Source organism: Lissotriton helveticus, chromosome 3_1 (genome assembly GCF_964261635.1).
Source record: "Lissotriton helveticus chromosome 3_1, aLisHel1.1, whole genome shotgun sequence".
NCBI lineage: Eukaryota > Metazoa > Chordata > Amphibia > Caudata > Salamandridae > Lissotriton > Lissotriton helveticus.
The window spans coordinates 660,617,426-660,642,385 of record NC_136061.1 but is presented as its reverse complement, the minus strand read 5'-3'; the positions used below and the strand labels follow the sequence as shown (position 1 = coordinate 660,642,385).

General features: G+C 48.9%; 1 protein-coding gene across 2 annotated transcripts in view; it reads right to left on the bottom strand.

Moving 5' to 3' along the window:
• RBBP4 (RB binding protein 4, chromatin remodeling factor) overlaps positions 1-24,960 on the bottom strand; it is a 218,478-nt gene that overhangs the window by 26,195 nt on the left and 167,323 nt on the right. For both annotated transcript variants that reach the window (XM_078680737.1, XM_078680736.1), the window contains exons 9-10: positions 15,415-15,491; positions 11,374-11,431 (exon numbers count right to left, since the gene is read on the bottom strand). In XM_078680737.1, the coding sequence (XP_078536863.1) occupies positions 11,374-11,431; positions 15,415-15,491 (135 nt within the window). The remainder of the gene's footprint in view (positions 1-11,373; positions 11,432-15,414; positions 15,492-24,960) is intronic.

Below are 24,960 nucleotides of genomic sequence, written 5' to 3'. Positions count from 1 at the left end.
AAAGACACACGTTAGTGATCGATTCCTTACTGTGGAATAGATACCCCAGCAATACCAACCCCGGTGGTGGGTCTGGGGAAACTAAGACCACACCAGAAAGTCAAGGAGAACAGAACAGCCAAAGAAGCAGTCTCTCCGGATTTGACAGTCAAGGCAATAATGCTTAGTAATAGTGTGCAGCGAGGCCGACGTGGCTGCCTGACAGATGTCTTGCAGGGGGATCCTAGGTCCCAATGTAGTAGAAGCTGCAGTCGCACTGGTAGAAAACCCAGTGGAAGATAGTCCTCTTGTGTACAATACGGCCTTTTTTGGCCCCTACGTAGCCAACAAAGAGCTGGTCATCCACCGGCAACTGTTGTGTGCGATTGAGGTAAAAAGAAAGCGCACATTTTGGGTCCAGACGGTGAAGCCTCTCTTCCTCTCTGGAAGGGTGCGGAGGTGGAAAGAATGTGGGCAAGGTGATAGTTTGCTTGATGTGGAAGGCAGTAACAATCTTTGGCAAGAAGGAAGGACCAGTGTGAAGTACAACCTTGTCTGGATGAACAGAAAGGGAGGCTTACAGGAAAGAGCCTGGAACTCACTCACGTGCCTAGCGGAGGTGATGGCAAACAGGAAAGCAGTCTTCAGAGTTAATAAACAAAGAGGACAGTTGTGAAACGGCTCGACTTGGGCTAGGCCGCGCCTGATCTTCAGCACTCTGGGTAGAAGTGGTATAGGCAGAAAGGCGTACAATAGACCACAACTCCATTCGTGACAAAAAGCGTCGCCGAGCGAGTGCCGCCCTGGAAATTCCAACTTGCAGAACTGCGTTCTCTTCAGTGGCGAATAGATCTAATCACTGTTGAAAGAGACCTTGCACCACCTCAGAGTGAAGACGCCATTCGTGATCCATCATGCACCTGCGGGTGAGTTCATCCGCCCTGGCGTGCAGTGAACCTGCGAAGTGTTGAACAATCAAAGAAGTGCCTTGACGTTCCAGCCACGTCCAGAGATGCAGAGCCTCCTGGCATAGGGTCCACAACCCACCCGCCTTGCTTGTTGCAATACCACATGGCGGTGGTGTTGTCTGAACACCTGCACTACACTCCTTGACAAAAGAAAGGAATGCCTTCAGTGCAAGTCGGATCGCCCGAAGCTCCAGAAGGCTGATATGAAGCCTGGACTCCGCCGGAGACCAGAGGCCTCTGATCTTCACCTCTCCCATGTGGCCGCCCCATCCTAGGAGGGATGCATCCGTCACCACTGTGAACTCCATGTGGGGAAGGGAGAGGGATCTGCCCCTGACCCAATGCTGGTTCGTGAGCCACCACTGCAAATGTCGTGCAGTGCCTTCCGTGATCTGGACGTAGTCGGACAGGTTCACTTGCAGAGCCCGTATATGCCATACGGCATGAGTGTTCAGCAGGATGCATGAGGCCAAGCAGCCTCAAGGTCATCCTGAACGAAACCCAGGACAAGGGCTAAAAGATCTGAATCATAGCCCGAATGTCCCAGACTCACTGCTCAGGAGGATAGACCCAAAACTGCGCTGTGTCCAGAACCGCTCCGATGAAGAGGAGCTTCTGGGAGAGGATCAGGTGTGACTTCGGCACGTTGGAAAACCCTAGCAAATGCAGGAGGTCGGCGGTAGTCTGGAGGTGGGAGACGACTGCCTGGAGCGAGCCCGCCTTCAACAACCAGTCATCGAGACAGGGGAAGACGGAAACCCCTGATCTGCACAGATAAGCTGCAAACACCACCGTCACTTTTGTGAACACCTGAGGGGGCGCTGGTAAGGCCAAAAGGGAGCACAGTGTCAGTCAGTCAGTCAGAATATCTTTATTCGACTTATTCCAAGTCATACAAAGAAACGAAAAACAATAAAAAGACACTAAAAAACATGACATGCGATACATTTTCATACAATTTCATGAAAAGCAATAATCTGAATACATTTAAAAGCTATATACATAATTAAAAAACAGATTTACATTTCATTTGTAAAAGGACATAATAAAACCACTAATTTTAATGTGAAATTTGGCCAGCAGCTTTCGCCCTAGCGGCAGCCACCAAAAAGTTAGCAGTGCAGAAAGCAATGCGAGGATTTGACAGGAGTTGTAGATAGAGCAAAGCCGGGCGCACCTGTGTGAAACCCGCTTCTTTTAGGATGGGGAGCAAATATTTTTTCCTCTGCTCATGATACAAACTACAAAACATGACAAAATGCATTGTATCCTGCACGGAAAAATGGTCGCAGCTACAAGGAGGGGCTAGGTCTAGCTTCTGCCAGTACTTAAAGGAACCTAAATAAAAATGTAACAGGTTAAACCTAAACTTAGTTAATAAAAACCTATGATAAGGGAATGTGACGAAGCTTAGATAAGGTGCGAGTAAAGGTGCGCTAACCAGGAGGCTATGAGCCCTTACTGCTGGTTTCAACAGTTCTTGTTCCTCACGGCTCATTTCCTTCCTTTCCCTGAATGACTTTTTTATGTAGTCCAAGTCCTGGGCCCTAATTTTCTCTGGGCATGAGAAAAGTTCCGGACGGCCCAAATCTGTAAATGATTTAGCTAAATAGGCCAACCATGGAATACTGCTGTATTTGTCAAGTGATAAAACATCGTATAATATTTTATGGTTCAAAGGGAGATCTTCATTCAACCACATTTTCAACCACAGAGTCAGGGGAGCTAGACTCAACGTATCTGATATATAGGGTAGGCCCACCTCTTTGTGAATAGAATAGGTTGGGGTTGACTGCGGTACGGAGAGAAGAGATCTAATAAATCTATTTTCAGCTCTCTGAATAGGGTCAAGATTTACATACCCCCACAAAGGGGACCCATATAGTGCGATAGCCACAGGCTTGCACTTATAGATTTTTAAGAGGGCTTCCATGGGCCTAGCTCCTAACTTACCAGCAAAGCCCAAGAGCGCGGAGGATCATCTAATTACGGCCAGCCTCTTTGCTCTTATCTGTGGGCCCCATGATCCTTTTTGGTCGAACAGTACGCCCAAGTAGGGGAATGTAGTTACCTTAGAGACAGGGACCCCACTGCAGAAGAATGATTTATGCCTTTTTTTAGTACACTCACGCCCCATTATCATCGTGTGTGACTTAGCGACATTGACCTTAAGGTCCAGATTTTCCATAAAAGAACCGAAAGCGTCTAGGAGGAGCTGGAGGCCAACGCCGGTACGAGCAATCAAGACGGCGTCATCCGCGTACAGGAGTGCCGGGATTTGGGCCCCTCCTGCACGGGGGACGTCCGCTTCCTGGCCTCGCAGGTGTGCCCCCAGGCCGTTAATGTAGATGGTAAAAAGCGAGGGAGCTAAAATACAACCTTGCCGTACCCCCTTTAAGGATTTAAACAATGGGGTACATCTGCCATTATTTGACACTCGGACGGCTGCAAAAAGCTCCTGATGCAAAGTGGCCATGAACGCGACCAAAGCTTCATCAATACCCATCTCCAACAGGATCAACCATAGTTTTGACCTGTTGACCAGGTCAAAGGCCGAGGAGAGGTCCATAAATGCAAGAAACACGGAACCCTCCTTGGCCACAGTGTATTTGGAGATTAGTAAATGCAGATTAATACATTGCTCAATGGTCCCTTTTCTCTCTCTAAAACCATATTGCAGTTCAGATAACCCACCGCAACCCTCAACGTTCTCCCTCAATCTGGCTAAAAGTACTCTCCCCAAGATTTTTACAGTGGAGTCCAGTAGGGATATGGGCCTATAATACACAGGGTCGTCCCGCTGACCTTTGTTTTTGAAAATCGGGACAATGGTGGATCTGGCCCACGAGGCGGGGGCTGGGTTACCATTGACTGCATTAAACACATTTGACATGACCTCTGCCCACTGTTTAGGTGAATACATAAAAAAGTCAGCAGGGACTCCATCGGGGCCAGGAGCCTTGTGTTTTGTAGTTGCCAAAAGCGCTTTTTCCACTTCTTGGGGATTAAAGATGATAGGATGTACAACTGCAAAGGGTAGTGGGGCCTTTTTAGTTCCTTCATCATCGCCCCCATAGACATTTTTGAAGTGGGACAGCCACTTTTCATCGGAAATCACGCAATCCATGGGTGCATTTTTGTCTTCAGAGAATAGGGGCTGTTTGATGATCTCCCAAAATCTCCTACTGTCCTTCAGCACTGCCGCTGAAAGGAGATTTTCCCATGTTTCGAAGACGGAAACCCCTGATCTGCACAGATAAGCTGCAAACACCACCGTCACTTTTGTGAACACCTGAGGGGGCGCTGGTAAGGCCAAAAGGGAGCACAGTGAACTGAAAGTGCCTGTGGCCTACCGTGAACCACAGGTACGCCGGGGTGCCGGCAGGACAGGGATATGAATGTAAGCGTCCTCTAAGTCTAACGCTACCATCCAGTCTTGCGGGTCTAGGACAGACCAGACCTGAGCAAGTGTGAGCATCCTGAACTTCTCCTTCCGGTGGAAGCGATTGACGTTCCGAAGGTCTAAGATAGGACGCAGGCCCTTGTCCTTCTTTGGAACCAGAAGTAGTGGGAGTAACAACCACAACCTACTTCTGGCGTCGGAAAGCACTTGATGGTCCCCTTGGCCAACAGGGCCGCAACTTACTGCTGGAGAAGTGCCAAGTGATCCCCTGACATGCAGTGGTACGGAGGTGGCATGGGTGGAGGGGTAATCTCGAAGGGGAGGGAGTAGCCCCTTCAGACTATTTGTAAACCCCACCTGTCCGAAGTGATGATGCGCCAGTGGGGGAGGTGATGGCAAATCCTGCCACCCACTGGCGTTTGGTGGGACAAACACCGGACTAGGCAGTGGCGCCAGGGGAGGTGGTGGACTGACCCACCCGCTGGCCCTGTGACCCACTTCTGCGAGTCCAACGTTTGGGCGCCCCTTCCTTGGCCACAAAGGGAGTGAGAAGCAGAAGGAGTGCGCGTGGCCGAAAGGCCCAAGGACTTGTCCATAGCCTGCAAGTCCTTAAAATGCTCCAACGAATTATCTGCCTTGTCGCCAAAAAAAGCGAGTGTCATCAAAGGGCATGTCCATCAGAGTGTTCTGGACATCCCTGGAAAAGCCAGTTGTCCTCAGCCAGGTGTGGAGGCGTAGCGCCACTGTCGTGGAAATTGCTCTGCCCAGCGAGTCGACGGTATCAAGGCCACGACGAATTGTGAACTTGGCTGCGTTTCTCCCCTCAGCAATAGCTTGTGAGAGCACCGTTCGGGCCTCCTCCGGACACTGCGGTAGCACTTGCACAACACTATCTCACACATACGGTGTTCACAGACCGTAGCCCTGAACTGGCAGTAGTGAAAATGTTCTTCCCAAACTGCTCCAGTGTCTTGGATTCCCTGTCCGGTGGTGCGGAAGGGAATGCGCTTGGGGACACAGAAGCTTGGACAACCAAGCTCTCAGGGTAGGGTGTTGGAGAGGGAAATGGGGTCGGCCGGGCGATGGCATCTGGCCACGTTCCTATCCACAGGAGCCCCTGTGTTGGGCCTGGACCAGGGCCCTAATAGGACATCTGACAGTGCATTGTTGAACGTAGAGGACGACACCGGCTGAAGAACTTCTTGCAGGAGGTTAGACCTGAAGGCCACCGTAGGAAGCTCAAGGTGGAGAGCCTTGGCTGCCTTACGCAACACCACAGAATATGTACCACCCTCCTCCATCGCCACGGTAGAAGGAGACAGTGCGCCAGGTTCTGGAGCAAAAACCAGCTCACCTGTGTCCTCCAAATCCTTTTCCCAGTCTGGGTCTAACTCGCATTGGGCTGCGAGAGGCTCTTCAGACCCCTCGCAGTCCTCCCCAACCTGCTGGGCAGGCGGAAAAGAGGGAGGCGGATAGAGAAAGGGATAGAAGTTCCCCATCGGCGTCGATCAACACCGTTCCAACACAGTCTCCACGTCGGGATGGAAGCTGGGGCCGGCGTCGGCCAGGGAGCAGGCCATTGCCGTAGACGTCGGTGGAGGTCGTATGAGGCCACCCGACATCGGCTGGGATCCATGCATGAATACATGGGGGTCTCACGGCGTCGAGACTGGTATCGCCAACGATGTTGGGCCGACGACAGAGCAGCAAGGACCCCCAGTCGGACCCGCGTGGCCCGAAGGCGTGCATGTAAGCAAGTTGCCTTAGCTCTAATTATGTCCAGACTGGACTACTGTAACTTGCTATGCCTAGACTCGAACATGAGCACCGACCACAAACTCCTAGTGGTACAAAATGCCCTGGCCAGACTAATTCTTGTAATTCCCAGGTGCCAGTCAGCCACTAGGGGACTAGAGCCCTTACATTGGCTCCCTATCATGAAGCGCAGTAGATTTAACCCACCCTGCATAATGTGCAAGGCCCTTTTTTCCCTAGTCCATCAAGAATTAAAAATATGTTTTGCAGGCACTCTCTAGAGCATGGGTACTCACAAACTTTCCCTCGGGGGCCAAATTTACAGTGTGGTTTGCGGCCGAGGGCCGCACCGGTGGGGGCGGGGTCAGAGGGGGAGGGGGCGGGGCAAAAGCAAAAAAAAATTGTGACCATGAGGTTAAACACAGGTCCCTGCAGCGGACGCCTTCGTCCACTGAGCTACCTGACCCAGCATACACACATCTTTCTCTCTCTCCTTCTCTCTCTCTCCCTCTCTCTCTCTCTCTCCCTCCCTACCTCTCCCTCTGTGTCTCCCTCCCTCTGTATCTCCCTCTCTCCCTCTGTGTCTCCCTCCCTCTCCGTGTCTCCTTCCCTCTCTCTCCTCCCTCTGCGTCTCCCTCCCTGTGTCTCCCTCCCTCCCTGTCTCCCTCCATCCCTCCCTCTGTGCCTCCCTCTGTGTCTCCCTCCCTCTCTCTGTCTCCCACCCTCCCTGTGTGTCTCCCGCCATCTCTCTCACTCTACCTCTGTGTCTGTCTCCCACTCTCCCTCTGTGTCTCCCTTCCTGTCTCCCTCCCTGTCTCCCACTCTCTCTCTCTGTCTCCCTCCCTGTCTCCCACTCTCCATCGGTCTCTCCCTCCCTGTGTCCCACTCTACCCCTGTGTCTCCCTCCCTGTCTCCCACTCTCTCTCTGTGTCTCCCTCCCTGTCTCCCACTCTCCCTCCCTGTCTCCCTCTGTCTCCCTCCCTCCCTCTGTGTCTCCCTCCCTCTGTGTCTCACTCCCTGTGTCCCACTCTCCCTCCCTGTCTCCCACTCTGTTTCCCTCCCTCCCTCTGTGTCTCCCTCCCTCTGTGTCTCCCTCCCTGTGTCCCACTCTACCTGTGTCTCCTTCTGTGTCTCCCTCCCTGTCTCCCACTCTCTCTGTGTCTCCCTCCCTGTCTCCCACTCTCCCTCCCTGTCTCCCTCCCTCCGTGTCTCCCTCCCTGTCTCCCACTCTCTGTTCCCCTCCCTCCCTCTGTGTCTGCCTCCCTCCCTCTGTGTCTCCCTCCCTCCGTGTCGCCCTCCCTGTCTCCCACTCTCCCTCTGTGTCTCCCTCTGTGTCTCCCTCCCTGTCTCCCACTCTCTCTCTGTGTCTCCCTCCGTGTCTCCCACTCTCCATCGGTCTCTCCCTCACTGTGTCCCACTCTACCTCTGTGTCTCCCTCTGTGTCTCCCTCCCTGTCTCCCACTCTCTCTCTTTGTCTCCCTCCCTGTCTCCCACTCTCCCTCCCTGTCTCCCTCCCTGTCTCCCACTCTCCCTCCCTGTCTCCCTCCCTGTCTCCCACTCGGTTTCCCTCCCTCCCTCAGTGTCTCCCTCCCTCCCTCTCTCAGTGTCTCCCTCCCTCCCTCTCTCAGTGTCTCCCTCCCTCCCTCTGTCTTCCTCCCTCCCTCTGTGTCTCCCTCCGTCTGTGTCTCCCTCCGTCTGTGTCTCCCTCCGTCTGTGTCTCCCTCCGTCTGTGTCTCCCTCCCACCCTCTGTGTCTCCCTCACACCCTCTCCGTTTCCCTCCCTCCCTCTCACCTGTGTGTGTGTGTGTGTGTCAGCCCTCAGCCCGGGCAGCGACAGGTTCCTCAGCTCAAGCACACACACAGCTGCACCAAGTACTTCACGGGTCTTTCACGGGTCTTTAAAAGACCATTTAGATGTTAATGAGGCTTTGTTGAATTTCACCTCCTAGGCCCCTGCAGCTCCCCTCTGACAACACTGGAATCCCCGACCCCCGGCCCCCACAGAGCAGAGTCTGAGTCCGCGCTGCTGCGGCTGTGATTGCGAACACTATTGTTTTTTTTTTTTTTTTTAACACGTGTCTGCAAGGTCCGCGGGCCGCCCAGGAAGGCTTGCCGGGCCGCCACTGGCCCGCGGGCCGTACTATGAGTACCCCTGCTCTAGAGAGAAAATTGCATTCAGTGCATCAAAATCAGCTCATGGTGCTTGGAACAAAAAAGGAAGAAATGGGTTGACAGAGCACTCTCAATTGCGGTACGCAGACTTTAGAACTCGCTCCCACAAAGCCCGAGGGCTATCCCTCAGTATTTGCACTTCAGGAAAGCACTTAAGACCTAGCTATATACACTATGGACAATTGTTTCTTGAATATAGGCTGAGCATGGTTCTCTGGACGGTCGGCTACAGCACCTTGATGCCTTTGGGTAGTTGTAGAGCCTTAAATTCTTTTTTTTTTTCTTCTTTAATCAAATTGTTTCTAATTCTTTATCTAATCTTGATGGTCTCTCCATGAATAGCGTCTCCCCAGCTGTCACTGCCCTAACCTTGCAGTGAACCCAGACTAAAGCTGTATTGGCACAAGGCCCCTTCCTTGAGCAAATGAGAGATAGAGGCTATTTTTGAAGAGGATAAAAAAACTGTAAATATTTTAAAAGAATAGGATATCAATTATAAAGGGCAATTTCGTTTTTTTCAGTCTAAACTTAATAGATTGGAAAACTTTAGATATACATCCTTAACTCCTCCCTTACACAGGGAGTAGTCCCTCCCAGCTGGAAAGCGGCGGTGGTCAAGGGTCTTCTGAAGAAACCTTCACTGGACCCCCAGGACCTAGCCAACTATAGGCCAATCTCCCTCCTTCCGGGAAACAGTAAGATCGCGGAGAAGCTAGTGAATAAAAAACTATCACTATTCCTAGAAAGTAACAACTTGCTCAGGAACTCCCAGACAGGTTTCCGCCCAGGTCAGGGCACCGCACCGCCCTCCTGGCTGCAGTGGAGAAGGCCAGATGCATTCTGGCTACAGGAGGATCAGTGGCAGTGATCCTCCTGGACCTCAGTGCGGCCTTCGACACTGTAAATCACCAGACTCTGATTCAGCGTCTGAGTGACATTGGAATAAGGGGCACGGCCCTGGAGTGGCTTACGTCTTTCCTAGACGGCCGCTCCTTCCAAGTCTGGGAGAATAACAGCCACTCCCCCGCGATCCCCCTTCGCTGTGGTGTACCGCAGGGCTCATCTCTTAGCCCGACGTTATTTAACGTCTACATGTCCCCGCTGGAGAAACTGGTCACCCCATTCGGCGTGACGATCATCAATTACGCCGATGATACCCAGCTGGTGGTGACACTCACACCCCCACCAAGATTCCTCCAATCTTCACGGTTGCCTCACCGAAATTCACAATTGGATGAACTCTTCAGTGCTTAAACTAAATGGGTCCAAGACAGAGATCCTGCTGCTCGGACACAAAGGACCCTCCTTGCCGCCTAACACCTGGCCTGTCTGGGTGTTCCTCCATCCCCCAAGGAGGAGGTCAAGAGTCTGGGCGTATGGCTCGAAAAGGACCTGAGCTTCAGAACTCAGGCAAAAAAGACGGCGGGAATCTGCTTTGGACTACTCAGGGCTTGTAGGAAGGTCTTCCCCTTGCTCCCTGCCACCTCTCGGAAACTTCTGATCCAGGGCCTCATCTTGGCGAGGTTAGACTACAGCAATGCAGTCTACCTAGGCGCCCCGGAAGCCACATTCAACACCCTGCAGAGAATCCAAAACGCCGCGGCCCGCCTACTCACTCTTACCCCAGCCAGATCCTCGGCTAAGCCAGCTCTGAAGTCCCTTCACTGGCTCCCAGTCAGAGAGAGGGTGGCTTTCAAGGCCCTCTGTCTGGCCCACAAACTTCTCCACAACAAAGGACCACCAATCCTCAAGAATCTCATTGTTCCCTATAAAGCGACAAGAGCTCTTCGGTCAAGCGAAGAGAACTTTATCACCGTTCCCAGAGTAAAAAAAGCTAGGTCTGGGGGACGTCGCTTCTCGGTACACACTGCCAAACAGTGGAACAGTCTCCCCCGTAGACTAAGAACCAAACCCAATCTCCTTCAATTCAGGAAGGCACTGAAAACTCTTCTCTTCCCCATAAAACCTTCCCTCCTTCCGCTGCTGTTCCTTCCCGAACTCAGGTTCCAGCGCTGGGATGCTCTAGGGTTACTACGCGCTCTACAAAACTTTTAAATAAAATAAATAAATTAACTGATGCTCTCTAACTTGCCAAGCATAAACTCGCCAGATCTGATTTGCATCATTATTTAGCTAGGGCCAGGTGGGAGTTGCAGAATTGGTGAGATCAGTAGGAGATTGTTGGACTGGAGATTGAGTTCGCAGTAATCTAAAAACGCAGTCCTGAAAATCAGAGATCCTCATCAGGCAGTGGGAGAGAACAAGTTTCCATCAGAACGGTCCCCACATTTATTACCTGAATAGGAGAGATTTTCATTTTTAGATGTTTAATAAGATTATGAAGGGAACTATATCCCTCATTTTGTAAAGGAGTTTGTTTTTTTCAATTAAAAGGGATAAAAACACAGAATATGTTAATTCCTTTAGTCCTATCACTCTGCTGAACATAGATAAAATATTTATGAACATCATGGCAGTAAGAGTGGCTATATATTTGTGAGTTTGGTAAATCATGATCAGAATGGATTTATATCAGTGCTGCAAACTCATTTTTACCTGAAATCAGAGTATACAATTTAAATTATTAAAGCACAAACATGAGATCTCAGGGCAATCGCAGATGTGCTTTGTCTCATACGAAGGAGCAACTTCTGAAACCCCCAGACACATGAGTTGGATTCTGATGACTAAAGCAATTTGTGAACAAATATTCATATCTTCTAATAAGAAGGGTTAAACCACAATCCCCAGGGGTAAATGGACATTAGCTAAACAAGCAATTCAGGATGAAAGTGCAAAGATGTGGGGCCAGTTATTGATCAAAATGTGAAGAGCCCGCATTACGCAAAAATGCCTTCATGCTAGCACCAGTCATTCTAAATGGTTACAAAACTTCCTTCCTCAGAAGTGGTCAACTTGATCAGCTAGACATGGCCATAAAAATCTCCCCAGAAAGAGGAACACTGTCGCGCTTTATACTTTACTCCCAGTTGAAGCTTAAACTTTGACACTTGAATCCATCAACAAAAAGTACCATTGCACTGGGGTTCCCAATGTACGTTTACCTGGTTGAGGGAACTGTACCAAGAAACTCACCAAAAGCTCTGGTGGGCCATCCTCTGCATCTTCTGGGCTCTGCTCTTCGCCAATTTTACTGCAAATCAAAGACCGGAAGAAATGGCAATTTGAGTAGCGAACAGATTAACGCTTCAACGGTTCCACTTACAAAGCACTTCATTAACTGTATCCAAGATATCAAGAACTGCAGTCATAGTACATAACTTGAAAAAGCATGCAGTGACTTGAACCAATGCATCAAGAATAAGACTTTTGCAAAAATAAAAACAAGTGGTCCTTTTTAACTCCTTCGGTGCTCATGACGAGCCTAGCTCGTCAAGAGTCACAGTGGAGCTGTGCTCATGACGAGTAGGGCTTGTCATAACGGATGTGCGTCACCCACGAACAATTGATTCCCTGCCTGTGCGGGTGAATTAATCAGTGGGCGGGGTTGTGACGAGCCCAGCTTGTCATGAGCACAGCTCCACTGTGGCTCATGACGAGCTGGACTCAGCACGAGCACCGCGGACCCCTCCCCTCACTGTGGGGAATTACCCCCGCAGCGAAGGGGTTAAAAAATAGAACTGATCGCGATGACCTGCTCACTGAGAATTTTTGGGGTAAAAGTTGCCAGAAATGCAGCAGTATGGTAGTATTAAGATGGGTAACAAAGTCTGAGAAGGCAGTCAGATGTTACTGTAGCCAAGACAATTAACCAAGCCTTCAACTGCTGTTGGGTACCAAATATTAGCACTGCAGCCAGTAGTTGTCCCACTGCCTGGTCCAAAATAGCAAATCCAGTCAGCAGCTGCACTCAGAGGTTACCATCCTGGACTAAACACTACATGTGAAATTATCCACTTCAAGCAGAACCCCAAGAATCTAGACAGCAGCTGCCCTAACTTCAAGTCCGATATGCTAACCTTAAACCTACAGTCATGGAGCTACATTCTGGTGTCAAACATTAGCCTACATTAGTAGTTCAGACATCAACCTTGTAGATAATCACTGCCCTCTGTGCACTGTGAAGGATGTTGGCAGATGTGGAACAGAAGCAGTCATTCGTTTAGAAATACAGGGCTTTAATGTTATTTTATGTGATATCATGCAAAGTGCTGACTTTTTATAATCTGTGCAAAAGGGGGTGATGGACGGAGCATCTGAACCAATCAAACACTCACACCCAGTCAAAAGATCTGGGTTTGATCCATCACCGTTCTTTAGCCCACTCTGCCACCCCAGTTCAGACATGGCTATATGCAAATCAGTGACCCTATGCCTCATGGGAACAGTCCAGCCTGAACTGCCATGCCTTCCCTGGACCGGAAACAAGCTTCCGAGGACCGGTTTCTGGCATTCCAGCCGTCTTCAGCCCGGCTTGCTTGAATCCAGTGGCAAAGTGAGCAAGGGACTCACGTCTGAGCATACCCTGCCACACTTATGGCGGCCAAAGCGGTACAAAAGGGGGTGAAGATGGACGGAGCATCTGAACCAATCAAACACTCACACCCAGTCAAAAGATCTGGGTTTGATCCATCACCGTTCTTTAGCCCACTCTGCCACCCCAGTTCAGACAAAGCTTGGCAGTTCGGACTGGACTGTTCCCATGAGGCACAGGGTCATACTGATTTGCATATGGCCTCCCTTTCACTATGGGAAAGTGAAAGGGAGAAGGAGCGTAGTCTTCTCAAAGGTTGAGGAAAATTCAGGAAGTTGTTAATGTAGGCAGGTCCATGGTTGTGTAGAGCCTTGTGAGCATGGGTCAGCAACTTGAATTGGTATCTCTTCTGTATGGGAAGCCAGTGGAGTTTCCTGAGGGGGGGTGAGATGAAAGTTCGTCTGGGAAGGCAGAGGAGGAGTCTGGCTGTGGCATTCTGTGTAGTCTGAACTCTCTGTAGGTGGGGTGTGGCAATTCCTACATAGAGGCCATTGCTTTATTCCAGTCAGCTGATGAGGGCTTGTCACGGAAGGAGTAGCCACTTGAAGATCTTAAGTGCCACGCGCAGAGTGAAGAAGCAGGCAACGGAGACAGCGTTGCTCTGTGAATTGATGGTGAGATTGTTGCCAATGAAGTTTTCTAGCACAGTTTGAGTGGGTGCAGGTCCTAGGTCTGATTGCCACCAGGAGTCATTCCATGGGTTTCTGCTATTGCCAAAGATCAGTACTTCCGTCTTGTCTGTGTCCAGCTGCAGGCAGTTGTTCATCATGCAGTCAGTGTTTGTCATGCATCTGTGGAAGTTGGTTCTGGTGAGGTCATCGGGAGTGAGGTGAGTCTGGTGCCATCTGCGTAAGAAATTAGGTTGAGTTCGTAGGTTCTGACGATGTTGGCCAATGTAGTCATATTCGTTGAAGAGTATGGGGCAGAGGGCTGAGCCCTGGGGAACACTGCAGGTGATCTCCCTGAATTAGGAGGGGGAAGGTGGATCCTCTAGGTTCTTCCGGGGAGGAAGGAGGTGATGCATATAAGCATGTCCTATTGGATACTGATGTGGTGGAGTCTTTCAGAGTATGGTGGGATACAGTGGTGAAGGCTGCTGAGAGGTCGAAGAGGATCAAAGCTGCTGTTTCTCCTCAGTCGAGGAAGGTTTGTATGTAGTCAGTGATGTGATCAGGGCAGTTTAGGTGCTCTGATTGCTGCAGAAGCCGGATTGGGAGGCATTGAGTAGCTGGTTCTGCTCCAGGTGTGTCATGAGTGGATTGTTAAAGGTTTTTCCAGTACCTTCGCTGGGAATCTGAGCTGGGAGATTGGCCAGTAAGTTTGAGTTCGCTGTGGTCGACAGAGGTTTTTAAGATTTCTGAGGTTGAAGATGTGGTGCGGGCATGGGTCTGTGGGATTTTCCAGAGTAGATGGCTACCATTGTGGAGGTGGCGTCCTGGATGGAGAGGATATTCCAGTTGGTTAGTGTATGGTTCATGTAGGTTACGGTGGTGGTGTAGCGGTCGCAGTTCGTAGGTGTGGGTTCGAAGTTTCTATATATGGTTGCGAGCTTGTCGGGGAAGAAGTGGGCGAGGTTGACGCACAGCTCCTTTGAGGGTGTGATATTGTTTTCGCTGGCAGCCGGGTCTGAGATTTCTTTAACGATGTTGAAAAGTTTCCTGATGTTTTTGATGCAAGCAGCAAAGGCGGTCTTTGTTGCCCTCAGCAGGCAAGGAGGGTGGGGGCGGGTGGTGGCTCTGAGGGTGGCACTGAATGAAGGCAGCCCTGTCAGAGGTGTCTTTGATGTTGTGCCATTGCCTTCAACTGTTTGCAGTCTCCTTTCACTGTATGAGCTGGACTTTTTGGGAGGATTTACTCTGGATGTTGCTTTTGATGGGGACGATGTGGTCTGTGCAAATGGCGATCCAGGCATTGAAGCTTTTCTACTCCCTGTTCCAGGTTGTTGGCTGGAGCAAGGTTTGAGGTGTTAAAGTTTTCACCCAGCTGGTCTCAGATTTTGCTCCAAATCATCTTGAGGGTGGTGATGTGGGGGCTGTAGATGCTGAAGTGGACCACTGAGTGATGAGACATGGTTGTATTTCATGCGGTTGCTGGAGGTGAAAATTGAGTTCAACTGTGTCCTGCGGTGTGAGTGTATAGCGTCTTAGAGGACCAACAGCACCCTGCCCCAGGATCACAAAATAAACCTAGGGTTTTATAGAAAAGTCTTACTGCCAGGACGCAAGAAGCAAAATGGGACTAAAGTACTGCCTACTTTAGGGGTTGGGAGCATATTTGGATCCTGGGGCAGTAGTCTATGCATTCCACACTTCTAATCCCAGAAGGGTACACAAGTTAATATTTATGTAGTGTGCACATATTAAGTCCTAACTCCACATTCACCTCCTAAATTACCCCAGATCGCTGGCTGTCTAAATGAGATGGGAAGTCTTTGGAATTTTACAAGCACTACAAAACCCAATTGGGTGTTAAAGCTCCTACAGGATCTGCGCGGGATTGTACTTTCTTTCTGCATAATATCCTCAAAGTAGACTCCGGTATTGAAAGATACAATTATTGCTCAGATCCTAGGCCATCAAAAATACTGTCAATAGCTGTCCTCATGAGCAAACATTAGCCTCAAAGTCAGTTGCTGCGCTCACCTTAGGTCCCAGACATTAAGCCTTCGGTCGGTGCCACTGGAGGCTAGAATGGTTTCATTGTGTGGGGACCATTGTACCTGTGAAGAAGTAAAGGTAGTATTGATTAACTTTTAGCTTCGAAGAAGTTCTATGAATCAAGTAATACTTTGATTGGTAAAAATCAATACAATAAAGAGTTTGAAAAGTAATTGTGCAATTTAAGTTAACTTTTCTGATGCTAAGAACCACCAACTGTATGATTACATAATGAACAAAAATAGAAAAAAGTGCAAACGCCTTGTGCATGTTGACTTGTATACCATAGTTTTAGAATTGCCTAAGGCTTGTATCCAGGGGATGCTTTACAGGACGCCTCTGAGCTGAGGGGGGGGCAACAGCTGTTTTCCTTTGCCCAACATAGCTTGCAACACCCTGGTGGGACCTCCAGTCCCAGGGTGCACCTGCCACTTGCTGCTGGCATCACAGGGAGGCGTGGCCATCGTGCTCCAAGTGCAGCCTTTTACAATGCAGTGCAGGACGCCCAGTGCAGGACTGTCAGATCCCGGGAGAAGCGAGACTGTGCCGGGCCACCTCCCTAAGAACTACTGAACAAGGTACTGTATGTATTGGGGGCGCCAACCACATATCGTTGAACTAGTGGAAACACTTGAAACAGAAGTTGATTTTCTTCTTTCCTTCCATCACCCACTGGTCTGCTGTAAAATCTCTGGGGAAAGCATGGGGAAAAGGAAAGCATGGGGAAAAGGAAAGCTGTGGTGGTGGTTGGGTGGGGGGGGGGGAATCTCAAGGTACCCAAGAAAACAAATAGTTTACTTGTCGGTGTAGTTTTGCAGCATGAAGATCTTTCTGGATTCACTATGCTGTGCATTATTCCGCGGTCTAGTGGTTTGGTCCGGAATCGTAGTCTTTTCTTTTTTTTTTTCGTAGCCCAGGTGGGCGGTGACGTCCCACCTTCTGGTGTACTTCCTGTGACGTCGGCACGCTTCTTGCAGAAGCTCCCACCTTTGGGCACCATCTTCGGATTCTTTTTTGTGTTCCGTTCGTGAATTCTTGGCAATGTTTTCAAGTTCCTCCTCAACGTAAATGCTTTTTCACTTTGTCTCGTAAAGTGTCTGTTTGTATATTATTCCTTGTATTTCCACCTTCTTCTCCTGCCTCATCTTTCTGGCGGATGCAGGTGGGTTCGTTAGCGAACCCAGAAAGATCTTCAGGCTGCAAAACTACACCGACAGGTAAGAAAGTAGTCGTTTTGCAGCGTGAATCTTTCTGGATTCACTATGCTGTGCAAAGACTTTGTAGGGGTTTGTTACGTTTGTGGCGGTTGGGTGGAAGATGAGCGTTGGTTGTTGAATATAGGTTGAAGCACTTTGTCCTACTTGTGCTTCCTTGTTCTTTTGTATATCCACAGAGTAGTGCTTAGTGAACATGTGCACTGCAGCCCATGTTGCCGCCAGGCATATGTCTTGAATGGGTGTGTTAGCCAGGAAGGCTATTGTTGCTCCCTTTTTCCTGGTAGAGTGGGCTTGTGCCCCCTGTTAGTTCTTGACTTGCCTGCTTGTGGCAGAATTGTATTGTTTGTGCGATCCATCGTGCAATGGTGCCCTTTGTTACTGGTCTACCCAGGAAACTGCTTGCGAAGGACACAAAGAACTGTTTTGTTTTCCTGTGCTCCTTAGTTCTTTCCATGCAATGCATTACTGCACTTCTAGCGTCTAGAGTGTGCAGTGCCCTCTCTACGCTTGTGGATGTTTTCTGAAAGAAGCTTGGTATTTGTATTGTCTGGTTCATGTGAAACCTTGACACCACCTTTGGCATAAAGTGTGGGTCAGTTCTCATTACCACCCTATTATTGTCTATTTGAATGTAGGGTTTTTGCAGTGTTAGCGCTTGCAGTTCGCTTACCTTGCGCAGCGAGGTGATTGCCACTAGAAAGGCTGTCTTCATTGTGTGCATTTGTAGTGATGTCTTATGAATGGGTTTGAAAGGTGCCTTCATAAGCTCCGTTAGGACTAAAGTAAGGTTCCATGCCAGTGGTGGCATCCTTTTGGGTGGTGCTATTCTTTTAGCCTCTTCCAGGAATCTATTTACTACTTGTGATGTAAAGAAGCTCTTTCCGGTCTCTCCTCTTGTGTAGGCTACTATCGCTGCTAGGTGTACCCTCAGCAAGGTGGAACTTAGGTTTGATTGGAGTAGGTGCGTTAAATTTTTTAGCACCGTTGATTCCATAGTCATCTTTTTGTGCAGTTTCTCCTTGATACACCATTGTGTGAATCTTTTCCATTTTGCCACATCGCACCTCCGTGTGATAGGCCTTCTTGCCTCTCGTAGCACCCGCAGAGTGTGCTCCAGCAGTATCAGATGTGCAAACTAGGTCTTCAGGAGCCATTCTGCTAGGCAGAATCTCTCTGGCTCCAGTACCTCTACGTTTTGCATGGAGTGCAAGTCCTTTCTTTTCCCGAACTTGTGCGGCGGTCCCTGCGCCATCTCCACTATTTGTGAGAACCATGACTGCCTGGCCCACTGTGGTGCCACCAGAATCAGCGTCATGTTGCTGGTTCTGCATTTGCTGAGTACCCTGTGCATCAGTGGTATCGGGGGAAAAGCGTAGGCAAATGTTTTCGACCAGCTTACTCATAGGGCATTCCCTTGTGATTGTTCCCCTGGTAGCCTGGATGCGAAGTATCGACATTTTGCCTTCTGGTGTGTTGCAAATAGGTCTATTGTCGGAGTCCCCCACTTCTTGAATAGCCTTTGTGTTTCTTGTGCATTGAGCTCCCAGTTGTGGGATGCCGATGTCAGTCTGCTGAGCCAGTCTGCCTCCACGTTGTCATTCCCTGGTAGGTGTATAGCTAGGTCTATTTTAAGTGGGATTGCCCCTGTCCATATGTCCTGCGCTAGGTTGGATAGTGCGACTGATTGTGTTCCTCCCCGTTTGTTGACGTAGAACATCGTTGTGGTGTTGTCGGTCTGTAATAACACTCTTTGCCCGTACAGTTGTTTCTGGAAGGCTTTTAGGGCAAGGAACACGGTCTTTAGCTCCAGGTAGTTGATGTGCCTGATCGCATCTGTTTGAGTCCACAGGACCCGCACCTTGAGTTGGTTCATGAGCGCTCCCCATCCCTTCTGGGAATGAGTCTGTGGTGATGGTCACTGTTGGGTTTCGTGGTGTCAAAGGCTTCCCCTCTGTTATGGTCTCCTTGTTCCACCACGCTATCTCCTCTTGCACTGCGTGCGTTACAACCACTAGATCTTCCTAACTCCCTGTAGCTTGTGACCATTGTTGTTGCAGCCATTCCTGGAATGGTCTCATGTGTAGCCGTATATTGGGGACTAGGTGTATGCAGGACGCCATCATCCCCATGATCTTGCTCGCTGTCCTCACTGTCAGAGCTCGCCCCTTCTGGTACTGACGTGTCTCCTTCAGCAGGGCAAGTGTTCTCTTGTAGCTGGGGAACACTTTGCTCTGTACGGTGTTGATCTGTGCACCTAAGATCTTCACTTGCTCTGGTTCCATTGAGGATTTCCCCCAGTTTATTGAGAATCCCAGTTCCGTTAGTGTTTGTGACCCGTTGTGCATGTTCCTTGCATTGTTTGTAGGAACTTGCTTTTATGAGCCAGTCGTCGAGGTAGGGGTATACATGGATCCCTTCCCTCCTCAGGTGCGCTGCCACGGCAGTGAGGCACTTGGTGAAGACCCGTGTTGCGGATTTTAGTCCCAAGGCCAGGGCGGTGAACAGGTAGTGTGCTTTGTTGATGGCAAATCTCAGTAGAGGTTTGTGCTGTCTGTTCATGGAAATGTGTAGGTAGGCGTCCTTTAGGTCTATGGTGGAAATAAAGTCTCCGTCCCTTATTTGAGGAATGACTTCTTGAAGAGATGTCATCTTGAATTTTTGTGTTCTTATGTATTGGTTTAGGAACCGTAGGTCCAGGATGAGTCTTAGTGTTTCGTCCACCTTTGGTACGAGGAAGTAGTTAAAGTACACTCCGTGGTTTCTTTCTTTGAATGGTACTATTTCTATGGCTTCTTTGAGGAGGAGTTCTTGAGCTTCCTCTGCGAGTAGGGCTAGTTCTTTTGTGGAGTGTGTTTTTCTTTTCGGTTTCCTGTTTGGTGGTTTCTTTTCCAGTTCTATGCAGTATCCGAACTGTATGATGTTCAGTATCCATTTGTCTGTTATTCTCTTCCATTCCTGGAAAAAATGTTTTAGTCTACCTCCTACTGGTGTTACATGTTCGATCTTTAGTCCGTGTGACCCTTTTTTGCTGACTTTGTTGTGCTCCTCTCCGAGAGGTGTTGTGTGGGTGGGCACGGTTGGTAGTGCGGAGTCACTTTGAAGTGGGTTGCTGGCCCCCCTTTGTTTGCCCTCGTACATTCGCCCTCCCACAAAAGGACTGGCCCCAAGGCTGGTATTGCCAGGTTTGTTTTTGCAGGGCCTGCTGTGCTTGGTTGTCGCCCTGGTAGCCCTGCTGGAATGTCTGATGTGACGTTCCCGGCTGGTTTCCCCCTCTTCCGTTTGGCCTCCGTGTCGGTGTGCCTCTCCTCATTCCTCTGAATTGCAAGGCCCCCATGGACCTTGCAGTTTTATTTTCCTTTTTGAGTTGGGTGAGTTTCTTATCCACTGGTGCTCCGAACATGGTTTCACCATTGAAGGGGGTGTTCAGGATGTTATTCTGTACTTCCGGCTTAAAGCCTGATATTCTCAGCCAGGCATGCCTTCTCTCTGTGACCCCGATCATCATGAGCCTGCTGGACGTGTCTGCCACATCCAGGGCTGATTTTAGGTATGAGTTGGCTATATTCTTGCCTTCCTCCACCAGGTGTGTTGCCCTCTGTTGGTATTGCTCAGGGAGGTGTTTGAGCAGTTGTCCAACCTCGTCCCAATGCTGGTATGTATGCCTGTTGAGTAGGGCATTAGAGTTGGCAATGCGCCAGTGTACTGCTGCATTCCTCTCTATCTTCCTTCCAGTGAGGTTTATCCTCCTACTCTTTGTCAGGTGGTGGGCCAGAGTTTGTGGGAACGTTGGCCCTTTTTCTGGCTGTTGCTGCAATGATGGAGACAGCTGTGACGGATCCCTGGATGTAGGGAGGATCCTTAGAGGAGTTGTTTATTTTTTCTCTGTCCTGGGTGTGACAGACCTGCAGCTTGCTGGTTCTTTAAATGCCCCTCCCCCTGGTCCAGGACACTTGGTAGCACGGGGAGGAAGGACTCCTTGTTTGAGTGGGGAGCAGGGTCTCTAGGAGGAAGCAGGCTTTTGGTTTTTCTTACTCTAGTTTCACTCCATAAGCTGTTGCCGTGTTCCTGATGACCATGTTGTAGATCCCAATGTCATCTGGCGGCGAAGGCCTCGAAGGGTCCTGCCAATCCAGGTCATGTGCCACAGAGGATGCAAAGTCCAAACTCGTGCGCTGGTCTTCTTCGCCTTCCTCGAAATAGTATAGGCCCTCTTCCTCTTGGTGTTCCTGAAGCTCGGGAGTTTTCGGGCGGCTCTTCGGCATCGAACTTCGCCTTGACTTCGACGATAGTCTTCGCCGGCATGGTGAACCTCTTGATCCGCTTGTTGAATTCCCTTTTCCTTTGCAGGATGTTATCCATTTCGGCTTCAAGCCTTCTTATTTCTTACCATCTCGGTGGTCAGTTCGGCGTCGAGTGTTTCGGACGATCTCTTAGACGTAGACGTCTACTTCAAAGAAGCCTTCGGGGGCCTACTTCGACGACCTAGGTTTTTCGTGTGTTTTCACCGCGTAGGAGTCCTTTTCAAAGGATCCGCTGGGCTGTTTGTCCCTGGATGCAGCTGCGGCAGTCTAAATTTTCGGCACCAGTGCTCCTTTCGTGGACTTAGACTCTGTTTTTCGAAAGTCTGTTGGTGCTTTAGGGGTCGACGTGTCTCCTACCTCTTTTGTAGTTTTATCTGTCTCTACGACCGTGAAGTCATCTCGCCCCTCGGCGACGTTGTCCTCTTCGTCACTGGAGAGGCCCAAGTCCCGAAGCGATGGAGGTTGGCCTTTTCCTTGCATGCTGTGGTTGGCTATCCTCTGCCTTGGCTTGAACGAGAGGTGTGTTGGAGCTTCTCAGTGATCTGGTTCTTCCTGCTTTTATGAGTTTGTTATCTAAATAGTCAGGAGTGTGTGAGTGGATGGCTTTGTGGCTGATACAGGCAGTCTTGTAATTGAGGGACTTAAGTGCTGGGGTGATGTGTTCATATTGTTTAATGTCTGTTATTAGCTGGGCTGCCATATTTAGTACTGATCTGAGGGGGCAGAGTTGATTTTTTGGGGTCCCTGTGAGGATAGCATTCCCATAGTCAAATTTGGTGGACCAGAGACTGAATGACCCATTTGAAATCTTCCTAGGGAATTAATGTTTTTTTGTTTAGTTTTTTAGGTGTTTTAGTGTGTAAATCGCTCCTTTGGCTGAGTTTTTGATGTGATCTTTCATGAAGTTATTATCCAGGGTGAGGAGCACAGATTTAGCAGAGTTGGATAGAGTGAGAACAATTTAGAGCCTTCAGGTCACTGATCCAGTCTTTGATTGGAAGGTGGTTACTTTTTTGGGGAGAAAAGAATTATTTCAGTTTTGGTGGGGTTTTACTTTAGATGGTTGGAGTTAAACCAAGATTGTATATTACTCAGTGTGATGTTGAGATGTAGGACGTCACTGGGTGATATGATTTTGTAGTAGAATTGGGTGTCGTCAGCATAGAGGTGAAATTTGATCTCTGCTTGATTCAGAATGATAGTGAGGGATTCCATTTTAGAGATTGAAAAGTGAGGGGGAGAGGATAGAACCATGGGGGTCGCCAAAGAGAGACAGGTGTGTGTTTAGAGAGGCAAGACAGGGTTCTGATTTGTCGTGATCGGTGTTGCAGGTAAGAAGTGAACCATTTTAAAACTGTGTCATTGAAACCGGATTGTATCTTCAGTGATTCCGGTAAGGCTGGGTGATTCACAGTGTCAAAGGCCGCTGATAAGTCAAGAAGGATAAGTATGCATGCATCACCTTCGTCTAGGGATCTATGGATGTTATCTGCGATAAGGAGCATGGCAGTTTCTGTGCTACAGCATTCCCTGAAACCGGAGGAAGGAGTCGAATAGTTTGAAATCCTCTATATGCTGGTTAAGTTGTAGTAAGATGCCTTTTTCCATAGTTTTGGCTAGGAGCTGGAGGTTGGAGATAGGTGTATGGTTGTTGAGAATTTGGGTCAGCCCTGGGATTTTTGGGAATGGGTGCGATTTGACCCTCTACCTTCAAGGTTAGCTGCTCTAGGGATGTAGGCGCCTAATGGCCTCCTTCAATGTGCCCCTTGCCAAAGCACTCCCTCTCCCCTTGTTGGGGAGGGATCCAGCATTCTTGCCCCGGAGTCTCAGATTCCCCTCTGAGAGAGTCCACATTGCTTGGGATGCATATATAATTGGAAAAGGCCTTAATCGGCCTCCTTTAATGTACCCCTTGTCAAAGTACTCCTTCTCTCCTTGTTGGGGAGGGATCCTGCATTTCTGCCCTGGAGTCTCAGGTAGCCCTCCAAGAGAGTCCACAGTGTTAAGGGAATGTCACATAATGGAGGTTTAGGAATGTTTCCATTATCGCTGGGAACCCATTCACCTTGCAACGGGCTAGGCCCCCTACCTGTAACTTTTGACGATCCATCTAGGCTGTTATCTTTACCCTTTCTTGTACTTCGGCAACCGAGCAACCTTTGGCCGATGGAGTTGCCCTACGTGGCTATTGAGGAGCTTGGCTCTGGACCCCCCTTGACCGTCTCCTACCCATCCGCTCGTTTGACTGTCTCTTTTCTAGTCGCCTGTTGCATTCCCCAACGCCTCCCTCTCCTTTTTCCTCCCTCACTCCTCTCTTCCCCTAATTTCTCTCTCCCCTGCCTGCTTTTCCTCTCCCCATACCTAATCCCATGCCTTTATAACTCCTATCTCTCCATCCTTTTTGTAGTTGAAGCTGCTGTAATTATGTAACTACGTTCTTGAAGCAACTGTACCTCCTATGTAAAGCGCTCTGATACCTCCGGGTTTGCCAGCACTATATAAAACTTTTCAAATAAATAAGACGAGCGAAGTATTGACGATTTTAGTCAAACACCAGGGTGATGATGTGGTTTAGGTTATGTACTAATTTTTGCAGGGACAGGATCTTTGGTGTGAGAAGTGGGCTTTAATTTTGCAATATTGAAAACTTCAAAGTTCTGTCATGGGTTTGAAGACCGACCAATTGGCGTTATTTTTCCACTGGAAGTTGAAAAGGTTGCAGTTCATTCCATTAGGTAGGGGCCTTATGGTCCTTGGAGAAATGGGGTGTTTAAGTATCTTGTACTTTTATGGTCTAACGACCGACATAAAGTCAATACCAGCAACAGTATCTAGTGTCATTTGGGGTTTAAAACCTGCATGGTAAATTGCCTAATGACGTTCTAAATATGTGCAGAAAGTGCTCATACAAGTGCAAATAATGCTGGTTATGCCAGTCATTTTGAGTCTGTCTCGGTGGCCATCACTACTAGATTTTGAATCAAAGTCTGGGGCTTTTAGACTCCGACATGTTTTTTTTTATGGCACTGGGTGCAGCGGGTCGTCAAGCAGTTTTTGTTCCATGTAAAAGTATTGAGTCTCGACACTAGAGCGTTGGAATTCCTGCTAAGTATTTTCTTCCACAAATGAAGAAACATTCTCAGTAAAACTGCATAACATTAGGGTTGTGCTGCAATCCCACCTTTACAAGTTTACCGACAGAATACCCAGCATCTCAAAAGGTGACAGTATAATCCACAGCAAGATCTACCCAACCTCACTTTTTAGGTCTAAGCCCATCAGATAGCCCAGCTGTCTGGTTTGCTAAAGACATCCTGGGACCATTCAGAAAGCTTCCCTGGGAATGCAATCTGCAAGTTGCTTATTGGCTTTTTGGTTTGCAACTCACATTTTTTTCTTTATATTTGCTGGCTTTATTTGTTTTCGGCTGTCATGCTGGAGTTAGTCCCTTTCCTTGCCCAAATCATATTTACTGTATCCATTCACCAGTATTCAATTTCTGTAAACAGGCCTTTAAATCTTGTTCTGATCTTGTCACATTTGCTGTGCATTCAAAGAGGTCAAATGTCAGGTTCTCTCTTCCAGGGAGCTTGGTGTTTACTTTTCTTTTTCTGACTTCAAAGTGAGAAGATTTATGAGAAACTCATGCAGGCTACATGGGGTAATTCAGAAGTATGGAGGAAATATATTTGAATACAATCAAAACAAACCAATACACCAGGCGATGACATTTCCACACAGTTTGTGCTCTGTACTCTTATCAGTTAAACTGCATGTCTGTACAAGTTCATTGGTCATTTCAATTGAAGATGTGTTGTCTGTAAGGGTAGTGCTACCACATAATGCATACTCCACTTTACGCCACTGGACTCTACACCACTCACATGACACCACCCCACTCTTCGTCACTGCACTCTGCACCATTCCTCTTTAAGTCTCTACTCCGCATCACTCTACGCCAATGTATTCTACTCTACACCACTCCACAACCCTGCACTCTAAGCCACTGAATT